The sequence below is a fragment of the Enhydra lutris genome, unplaced genomic scaffold, assembly GCF_002288905.1.
Source record: "Enhydra lutris kenyoni isolate GAN:26980312 unplaced genomic scaffold, ASM228890v2 scaffoldscaffold12, whole genome shotgun sequence".
NCBI classification, from domain to species: Eukaryota; Metazoa; Chordata; class Mammalia; order Carnivora; family Mustelidae; genus Enhydra; species Enhydra lutris.
The window spans coordinates 71,652,792-71,663,841 of record NW_019154096.1 but is presented as its reverse complement, the minus strand read 5'-3'; the positions used below and the strand labels follow the sequence as shown (position 1 = coordinate 71,663,841).

At 51.2% G+C, this 11,050-nt stretch overlaps 1 protein-coding gene across 1 annotated transcript in view; it reads right to left on the bottom strand.

Moving 5' to 3' along the window:
* Positions 1-3,952: 3,952 nt before the first annotated feature.
* LOC111145038 (transforming acidic coiled-coil-containing protein 2-like) overlaps positions 3,953-11,050 on the bottom strand; it is a 71,459-nt gene continuing 64,361 nt past the window's right edge. Inside the window, exon 6 of the mRNA XM_022499651.1 lies at positions 3,953-4,005. Within this exon, the coding sequence (XP_022355359.1) occupies positions 3,953-4,005 (53 nt within the window). The remainder of the gene's footprint in view (positions 4,006-11,050) is intronic.

The window sequence follows — 11,050 nt, the reverse complement described above, 5'->3', positions numbered from 1 at the left end:
GAACAGAGAGTTCTCTGCCTTCTAACGAAGCTCCGCCCTCTTCTGGCATAAAACAGAAACCAGCACCAGGACCCTTGATTGTCCAGTACAAGGCGGGTGGAGGGGTGGGGGGCTTGGGACCGCAGCCTGCAGCCCTGCACACACCCTCTGCGAGCTAACCTGGCCCCGGGGCTGCCCTTCCATTCCCACCTCCCCAGTCCACCCACTCCTGAAGACAGAGCTTCTCACAATGTCTATGTGTATTTAATGCCCCCCCCCAACCCGGCCACAAGGTCCTGTCCCAGCATCTGACACAGCCAGAAGATAACAACTAGGACAACACCGTGATCCTGATGATGAGGATGATGGTGATGCCATTTTAAGCAAAGACAAGCGCTGAGGACAACAAACACGGCCCGAGCCACTGCTTGTGCAGGCAAGCGGGACTCCTGAAGTCGCTTTCCCAGGAGTCCAGAGGCCAAGGAAGAGTCACGCCACGGCCCGGGAGTCAAGGACGCCCAGGGGAAACTCGGCAGGTCACGTGCTCGCCGGAGCCCTGAAGTGCGCTTGGCCCCACTGACGTAACTATTCGAGAATTTAAAAGTCCCCAACTCGGAGGAAATGCAGTGCAGTTTTGTGGCTCATTCACGCGCCGCCTTGGACCGCCGGGGGTGACCCCGCTCGAACTCGGAAGGAGCCCCCGCGGGGGTGGCGCGGAGTCGGGCCACGGGCGGGGACCCCCCACCCTCCTTGTGGGCGCTGACCCGGGTGCCGGACCCCAAATGCAAGTGGGGACTCCAACGAGGGGTGGGGACCGCGGCCCCGGGTACGGACCCCAACAGCTCACCCCTGGGGAACCCCAGGTAGGGTGAGAACCCGGCCACGCGCGCTCCAACCGCGGGGGGAGACCTCCACCCTGGGCGGGGACCCCAGCCGCGGGCGCGCACCCCGACGGGTCTCACGGACGGAGCGAGCCTCCTTGGCACACGCCCGGGACCCGCCGCTGCCCCGCAGACACACTCCTCTGCCAGCAGGGGACACAGATGCGTGCTTCGCCTCTTTCCTGCCCTGAGCCAGTGCCTCTTGGGGGAAAGCTAGAGTGAGCTCCGGCCACCACTTCCAGCACGCCTTTGTCTGGCCGCCAAGGTCCCGGGGACGGCCGTCTCCTCCCTGACCCCGGCGCCCCTCCCGCCCGCGGCCGCGGCGCACTTACCGGCCCGGGGCGTTCGCCGATGACTCGCGCGGTGTCGCCTTCCTTCGGGGACGCGACTGCCAAAACTCCCCGAGCGGCTGAGTTTCCCGAGCCGAGCGGCGGCGCGCGGAGTGCCCCCCCTGGCCCGGCCGGGCGACGCAAACTTTCCCGGGGCAACGGCGCGGGGCGGGCGCGGGGGCGGCGCGGCCCCCGAGGGTCAGGCAAAGTTGCAGCACAAAAGGCCAATGACTGGGAGCGCGGCGGCGGCCGGGCCAGGCTCCTCCCCCAGCTCTCGGCGCTCGGAGCGGCCCGCGCGCAGCCAGCTGCTCGCGCAGGGCGCCCGCCGCGCTCTCCTCCCGGGCCAGGAATGCGCGGGGCCGGCGGCGGCGCGCCCAGGAGTCCCGGGGCCCCGGCGGCCGCGCGGCCAACCGCGCACGGGCGCAGCCGGACCCACGACGCAGCGCCGCCGGGCCGCGGCTCCCGAACGCACGGCGGGCTGCTTCCAGCACGCTCTGCGGCGTGACCACTTGTCACAGGTCTGAGTTTTTCCACGGCGCTTCCCACTACGCGGGGCAACCGCGGGGAAGGCACCGTGCGAAATGCCCGAGGCCAGGCGCGGGCCACGTGTCCCAACACGGGGATCCACACACGCTTGGGAGTGGGGAGCAGGCCCCGGAAAGAAGGTGGGGACGAAGCGGTGCCTCCCTAGTTCCTGGAGCCAGATTCTGGCTCTTCTTTCTTCCTCTGCGTCGAGCTAACGCCGCTTGACCACAGACCCTTAGAGAGCGCTGTGCTCTACAGTTTGCAAAACTCCGTATGCCTCCTCCCCGGCTGTTGCACCCTCCGAAGGAGGCAGAGACTATAAACACAAACCGTTTCCCGCTGCCATGTTTCCAGGGAGCCCGTTTCTATCTGGGAGTTGTTGGTTTTATTTTTTCCCTTCTGGAGTCCCACATCAACTCCTCTGCTAACATCGACCTCATACCCAGAAGTGGCGCTTACCTGCCCCTGGTACCTCGGCAAGGTATCACCTTTCCTAGGGCTATTTCTGCGGTTAGGCAGGAAGAAGAAAAAGAACTAAGAAGAGCCTGTGGCTATATGTGGATGCCAGGCTTCCTATTTTAAGTTTGGTTTCAAGAAGCATTGCTATATTTTATATGCAGGGACCAAAGGGCAAGAGACTCACCAATGACTCAACGCTTCCTTTCTTCCTCTTAAAGAAACAGATGCCCAAGGCTTGCCGGCCCTAAATGAGAATTCTATGTAGAATAAAGAAATTGACTTTTATTACCTTCCTCTTAAAAAAAAAAAAAAAGTTTTTTTAACACCATGCGTCTAAGAGCCACGTTTTTGATAGAAATTTCAGTAGATTCCTTGTTCACAATGGGTATTAATGTACCCATTTCACAAATGTGATAACTGAGACCATAATAGGCTAATTTGGTTAAATGTATACCATCCACTATTGGTAAAGTAAGAATTGGGATGCCCAGGTTTTCTTGCTTTTTCGTTTTTGGTTTTTTCCTGTGTCCTTGTGCCCTAATTCCAGGTCACACCCATTTACGGTTGAGGTATTAAGCTCAAGCACTCCAATTAGGCCAAGAACAAAGATGCATTTGAGGTGCCATCCCTTTCACATGAAACAGCCCCTCCCCACTTGCTGGGTGCACCTCTTTCATGACAAAGGAAGATACCACTCTGCTTTTAAACCCACTGGTGTGGTCAGCCAGATGATGTCCCCCCACTGAGGATGTCCACATCTTAATCCGCATGGGCTGTAACTATATTAATTTACAAGGCAAAGGGGAATTAAGATTATTGATGGAATTAAGGTTGCTAATCATCTGACCTTAACATAGGAAGATTATCCTAGATTATCCAGGTGGGGCCCCATGTAATCACAAGGGTCCTTGGAAGCAAAAGAGGGAGGAAGAGGAGAGGTCAGGAAGGGAGGTAACAACAGAAGCAGAGACAAAGAGAGATGTGAAGATGCTGGGCTGGTTTTGAAGGTAGAGGAAGTGCACCACAAGCCAAGAAATGTGGCAGCAGAAAAAGCCAGGACATGGACTTTTCCCTTGGACTTCCAGAAAGGAACGTACCCCCAACAATGTGATTCTAGTCCAGCAAGACCCAGGTCAGATGTTTCACCCACAGAACTGTAAGAAAATAAATCTGTATTGTCTTAAGCCATTCATTTGGTGGTAATTTATCACAATATGATAGGAAACTGACACAGTAGGTATCTGGTCATTACTATGATTTACTCCTCTTTGAAGGGTTTTATAGAAGTATCTTGGATTCTAGGAATAGAGACAGAGAGTCTAAGATCACTCTTTGCAGGAGAATGCTCTGGCTGAGCAAGGCTTGTCCCCAGCCCTTCTCCGGGGCATCTCCCTACTCTAACAGTGCCGTGGGGTTGGACAGCCAGCAGGCAGACAGAGCCATGGTCCAGTGTAGGACATACTCTATTAGAAGATGAAATCAAGAGCTCCCAACATCATAGGGGATTGAGAGTCAAATCCTGCCACCTGATAGAGATACAGCCACACTGGAAACTCTCCGCCAACCCACCGAGCCCTGGTCCCAACTACAGCCAGACACGCTGGCCAGATGGTAAACCTGAAGCTACGGTAAATGTGCACGGCCTGCCTCATGCTGCTCCAGCTCCGGGTACCACCACACTGCTGATACAGATGAGGAAAGACGTGTGTTTGTGCCCTCTGGCTTGGGATCCCTGGAATCTAGATAGAAAGACTGAATCACAGGCAGAAAGCATGTGCCTCAGTAGTTGCCTCCATGAGTGAGAGTCTTCACGCCGTAGGAATTTTTGGGGTCTGAGGACAAGACCAAGGGCTCTGCAGAAATGTAGTCTAAGTGTTGTCAGCCGTGCTGTGCAGTCACTGTTGACCTGTCTTCTGGAGTCCTGGGGTTTCTGGGGTTACCCTAAAGCCTGTACAGGAGGCACCCGCAGCACCTGTAACCACAACTATTCCACTTTTATGGGCCACGACTTTGGGTTCCACATAAGATTTTGTTTGGAGCAAAGGTTCATTTGGAGAGAAAATGAAAATGTGCAAACGCTGCTTTCTAGGAAAGAATTCGTGCAAGTGGGCTCCCAGAATCCAACCTGAATCTCAAGGAGAGTAACACATCCAATGTTAAAGGCTGTGGAGTGACTGAGAAGGTGTCTGAAAGGAGATTTTTTTTTTTAATGTAAATAGAGAGAACAGTATAATGAACCCTATGTATATTACCTACTTTCAATATTATCAAATCGTGGCCAGTTCTGTGTCATTCACATTGCTGGTTTCCCAGCAGTGTAGCTGGGAAATGTAGTTGGTAGCTACCTAGCTTATTCTGCTACCCAGATTATTCTGAAACAAATCCTAGATACCATCATTATATCAGTTAATAGTTCTGTTTGAATCTCCAAACAGATTGGGAAGAGAATCTGGGAAGAGAATCTTTGAAGGCGAACTATTTATTTGTTTATTTATTTATTTTGCTCTCTCATCCTCTCTGAAAAAGGACCGACTATAATCTGTAAATATTAATGAGAGACAACCACAAACACCAGACCTCTGGTCTGAAACTCAGTGCACATAAGACTCACTGGGTTATTGTTAAAATGCTCACAGAGATTCTGGTTCAGGAGATCTGGAAAGGGGGGGTCTCAAGAACATACATTTTGCTTTTTTTTTAAAGATTTATTTATTTATTTGACAGAGAGAGATCACAAATAGGCTGAGAAGCAGGCAGAGAGAGAGAGAGAGGGAAGCAGTCTTCCCACTGAGCAGAGAGCTCGACGCGGAGCTCGATCCCAGGACCCTGGGATCCCAGGACCCTGGGATCATGACCTGAGCCGAAGGCAGAGGCTTTAACCCACTTGAGCCCCCCAGGCGCCCCAAGAATGTACATTTTCACAAGCAGATTCTGGATGGAGATGCCTTCCAAACCTTTACACTTGGAGAAACTCTGAAACTAAGGTTTCGTGGCAGGAGTCATTGGTTGTCTCCAAAACTGCTCTTCCCTCTCCGTATTGACTTACTTGTTTATACTCAAACAATTCACGTAGGTGTGGTGACGTGACACACCCTTAGCCAGTAACACAGGAAGGCAAGTCAGCTGGGCTTATGGTGACATTTCCCTCACTCTTTAGAGAAAACACAAGATGGCCTATCTCCTGTCCAGATGTCCTCCTGCCTCCTGGCATTGTCTTGAGGGCACATCGCCTGGGGCTGCCACAGCCAGCTTGAAACAATGAAGGGGATGTCTGCCAACATGCTCCGTGTGGGTGTAAGGGAAGATGAAATGTGCTAATGAACCATTCACCCTTAAAAGTGCCCTGTCTCTGGACTCCCTGCCCAGTGAGATGATGGACCTAGTATTGCTGATGTTTCCGTGCATGGGGCTGTCTGTTACTTCCACCCAAAGTAGGAACTGTCCACTGTGATGTTGAGAAGGGCTCCTCTGGTAGAGACTAGACCTAAGGCTGCAGAAAGCGATGAAAAACCACAGAGCAGATAGGAGATCATTTGCCAAGGGAGTCTTCTGGAATCCCAAAGGGAAGTTGGTGCCTAGGAAATGCCCCCAGCCTTGTGCACTAAAGAAAGCATTGGTATATGTCTGCAGTTTAATATTCTGTTGTGGCAAAAATATTTTGCTTTGGTTAAGAAGTGACAAGCCAGATGAAAACGGGAAGCCGGGCTAGAAACCTGTGCCCAAATTTGCCTGACCATAAACACCTGCAAAGTAATAAAATATTCATGAGCATCGGCACTCATTGTTCCAGGTCCTCGTGGGGGTATCAAAATGTATAAGACAGGAAAGATGGAGACGCCTGGGTGGCTCAGTGGGTTAAGCCGCTGCCTTGGGCTCAGGTCATGATCCCAGGGTCCAGGGACCGAGTCCTGCTTCGGGCTCCTTGCTCGGCGGGGAGCCTGCTTCTCTCTCCTCCTCTGCCTGCCTCTCTGCCTCTTTGTGTGCATCGAAATGGAAGTTCATGTATCTGAATTGTTGATGGGCTCCTGAGGACAAACTCAGAAACACCGGGCGCCTGAATGATAGCGTGTTGTCCTCGCAGAATAACAGGGCACCACATGTAGCCAGGAAATGTACATTTTTGTAAACTCAAGGAGTTTCATTCAGTCGATCAAAATGGCTTATTGAGTAGCTGCTATGTGGGGGTCCTGTGCAAAGTCAGATGCCTCGTGGTCCCTGTGCTCACTCCCAGAGCCAGATGAGGGATCGGCTACTACATGACAGGGGCAGAAAGGGAATATTCAATCAGCCCTGCTAGAGGTACGGGGAGACTTTTCCAGAAGAGGGAATACTTGAGCAGAGTTTTTGAGGACAAGGAGATTTTACCATGTTCAGATTTCTCATATGAGGATATTTTAATAATTATGTATTTTTTATAAATATATATTTATATTTTATAAATATATTTTAATAAATATATTTTTATGAATATATATTTTTATAAATATATTGTTAAAATATTTTTATAAGTATATTTTTAAAAGATTTTTTAAATATATTTTTATAAATATTTTTTATAAATATACTTTTTAAAGATTTTATTCATTTTTTTGACAGAGAGAGATCACAAGTAGGCAGAGCTGGAGGCAGAGGGAAAGGGAGAGGCAGGCTCTCTGCTGAGCAGAGAGCCCAATGTGGGGCTCGATTCCAGGACCCCGAGATCATGACCTGAGTCAAAGCCACAGAATTAACTGACTGAGCCAACCAGGTGTCCCTAATAATCATGCATTTAAAGCATATTAGGAATGAAACATAATTAGCACCCCAAGCCCATAACGTCACAGACATTGCCTAGGACAAAGCAAAGTAATATAGTGAAATACAAATGAAGCACTATAAGGGAAAACGGTAAGTAGGTAATGATACAAGTGGTCCACGGATAAGGTTCAAAGTCTTCAGGGTGGTACATGCCCGAAGGACACTGCTGAAACACTGAGCTAAGAAAAAAAGGAAAGTGGACAGAAGAGAAATGGACTGTTCTGGATCGTGAGAATTAAATCCGTTCTTGACTATACCTAGGAACGTTTTGTGATAACAAAGTCTATGATCAACTCATTCAACAAATATTCCTCGAGCACCGGCAGTGTTAGGTCCTCCTCGGTCCCGGGAGAGAGAAAGGCGAGGACAGAAGTAACCAACTCCTTGCCTTCCAGGTAAGTGCTGGGGGCCACCTACAGCGATTAGCAGATGAAATACAAAGACGGTTAGGGCCCTGCACTCTTGTAATCTTCTAATGCCTGTGTGTTGTCTCTTGAACCAGAGTGTGGTCTGCTTGAGGGCAAAAAACTGAGTCTCCCCCACTCCCCACCCTGACAGTGGGCTTCGTCCTGTCCCACTGTGCTGACTCTCAGCCCAGGGCTCATCACTGCCACCTTGGCCCTGTCCTGGCAGAGGAGTCCCCTCCTCGGGGACCAGACTCCCTCAGCCTGTCTGCCCAGGACCTCACTGCACCTTCAGGCCCATCTTTCTGCAGCAAGGCAAACCTCAGGCCTTCACCCTGCCCCCAGAAACCCAAATCCCTAAAGCATGTTCACCTAGAGGGCTGTCCCTTCGACCGTCAGCTTGGAAGGGTGGCAACATACCATCCCCATGACGACTTCCTCTCTGCCTTCCCCACTTAACAGTCAGATAAAGGAAACCAAAAGGGTGATTGAAACACTTTTTAAAATGACTACCATAATATTCACTACCGTTTGTCAGCATCTGGCACCCAGCTGGCTCTCTGCTAAATGGCTTCTTCTCTTCTCTCGTTTCATCCTCCCATGGGACTTTGTGGCTATTGTCCTCAGCTGACAAAGGAGGAAACAGCCTTGGAGGTCTCTGGCCCCAGCTCACACCTGGCAGAACCACGTTGACATACAGGCTGCGCGTCTACGAACCCAAGCTCCTAACCAGCCCGCAGTGACGAAGAGCGAAGCTTCATGTTATGTTTACATACTCCGAGCCTGTGGGCAGAAAATACGCCACCAGGTAGCCAGGACTAGCGGCCGGCCTGTCATGTGAGTTCAGCCCTCATACTCATAAAGTAAGTTCTGCTTCACTAGTAAACTCTGAGAAAGTTTGTTGTTCTTCTTTGTTAGTTTTTTCTAGAAGGAATCACTGCTTTGGGCTTCTCAGAAAAGTCCTCACGTTCCATGAAGGGCTGTCCAAGCAGCGAGGTACATTCCTGGGCTGCAACGCATCAAAACTTAGTTGTATGGGCGGAGAGAAATATTTGTAGGCGGGATTCAGGCCTTCGAAAAATTCGGCCATTATCTCCACCCATGCTAAGATGAAATGTCAGCCGGAACCCAAAATACATGCAGGAAATGTCTGGGGGCAGCTCTCCACATGACTTCTTAGCCTCATCTAGAATTTCTAGATGGGGCCTTGGAATTTTCCTGGAGTGCACACAAAGCCTACTTCACACACAGGCCCACATTGCCTGAACGTGTGGTCAGCTCAGCCCGCATTTGAACTTGGCCTTGTCCTAACTGTATATGATTGATTAAATGGGAAGCAAAGCTCTGCCCACTGGACTGTCTTCTTGGGTAGAAAAATGATCTCCAGGAGTCAGAGTCCAATATCGGTGTGATATCAGGGTAAGAGTGAAAAAATAAAACATTTGAAGGTTAGCCACGATATATTTGGAGGGTCTGGAGGGCTGGGAGTGAGGGGTGGTCACAAGGCGTGGCTGAGTCTACGTGGCTTCATTCTATGATTAGAATGATGACGTAGACATCTCATCTCCCCACCAGACAAGCATCTGAAGCCCCAGTCTTTGACTTGCTTCTATGTCCTTTAGACCAGCAGTTCTCGAACTTTGTTGCCCAATAGAATCCCCCGGGGAGCTGTGACATTTCCCTGTGCCCGGGGCCCACCCCTCTATCAGCTAAATCAGAAACTCCGGCGGTGGCACCCAGGCATCAGTATTTTTTTTTTTTTAAATCTCGCTAGGAGATTTCTGCGTGCAGCCGAGGTTGGACACAGCACCCCAGATCCTTGTTACTCACAGGGTGGCGCAGGAACTCAGCAGCGTCTGCAGTCCGAGGTGTGAACGAGTCACTGAGCACCTTCTAGAGCACTGGTTCTGACTCAGCAGGTCTGGGGTAGGGCCTGAGGGTCTGCCTATCTGAAAAAGGCTCACAGGGGCTGTTAAGGCTGCTGGGATCAGTATCCACATCATGAGTGGCACAGCCCTAGAGCAGTGGCGTTCCAGGGACAGCTCGGCTCTCTAAGGGGCCTTTGGCAGAGTCGGGAGACATTTTTGATCATCCCAACTTGGAGTATGCCACAGTCATTTAGGACGACTGAACATCCTACCATGTACAGGACAGTCCTCCCCAGCGATGACCCAGGCCCCAGTGTCAATGGTGCTAAGCCTGAGAAACCCTGCCTCAAGCACCCAGCTGAAGATACGGCTTGAACAAATGAATAAATGGACGAGTGACTGGCTTATCACCACAGTGACTCTGTTGTGTTGTCAAACTAACCTGGCCCAAAGACAGCTTTGAGGGATGTGTCAAATACACGTGCCCTCTAACCGCCGGACACGATACAGTCACTCTACAAACATCAGTGGAGTCCCCACTGTGCGCAGCCCGTTGTGCTAAGGAACAGGACCAAGCCCACAACCAGTCCTCAGAGGCCTCACTCTCCAAAGGCGACGGACATCCATCGAGGACCCGCCTGTGCCAGCCCCGAGCTACACTACCACACTGAATCCCCCAGAGGTAGGTACTCATGCTATGCCCATTTTACAGATGAGGAAACTAAGGTCTGAAGTGACTAAGCAATCTGACTGAGGTCCTAGAATGAGTAAGTGACAGATCTGAACCTAGATCTGTCCAGCTCAAGAGCCCAAAGCTCTTCTGTAAGGGATGAAATCCTAGAAGATAAACTGTAGCACATTTGTCTGTGTCTCAAATCGTGGTCAGGTTACAGAAAAGACTCTTGCTACTGAGGTAGGGGAAGGGGAGAGGTGTCCTGCAAAGCTGGAGCAGGAAGAGGGTTTCACAGACACTCCATTTGCCTCTCTGGTCTCTTGAACAAGAAGGTGGTCCCTAGAGGGCTGACGCAGGGTGGGAGGTGCAGGGCAGGTGGAGGGTCCCCCTGAGACCAGAGCTGGTGCGTCTGCTCGGCACCTCCCAGCCATGTTGGAGCTCCCACCAGCAACGCCTGTGGAATCTGGGCCTGCCTCTGTGTTTACACGTTTCCCCACATTTTATGTCAAAGGAAAAGGGAAGAGAAGAGAAGGCACGAATGCCCTTCCTTGGATTTGTAGAGCTGATGGTTTTTCAGGACAGCGGGAAGGATCAGGAAGGTGTGACCACCTCCCACATCGCATCGGGTCAGAGTTCCCGAAAGCAGAATGCAAAGGAAGGTCCTGAAGAACCAAAACGGCCCCCACAGGGGACATTTCTGCAGAAGAATCACCCTCCACTGAAGATAAAACAGGAACCAGATAGGAGGTATAAACCTCAATTCAACACAAAGCCTGGTGGTTTCTAGTGGATAAACTTCCTATGCTTGTGCAAAAGCAAAGCTAAACCCTGCCATGTTGGGAAAGAGGGTTTTCTCTCCAGGCGCCTGGCTGGCTCAGTCAGAGGAACATGGGACTCTTGATTTCTGGGTTATGAGTTTGGGCACCACGTTGGGTGAGGCGATCACTTACAAATAAAATCTTTAAAGGGGCACTTGGATGGCTCAGTTGGTTGAGCGTCTGCATTCGGCTCAGGTCATGATCCTGAGGTCTTGGGATCAAGCCCCACATTGGGCTCCCTGCCCAGCAGGCAGTCTGCTTCCCCCTCTCCCTCTGCCCCTCCCCACCAACTTGAGTGCGCTCTCTCTCTCTCACTC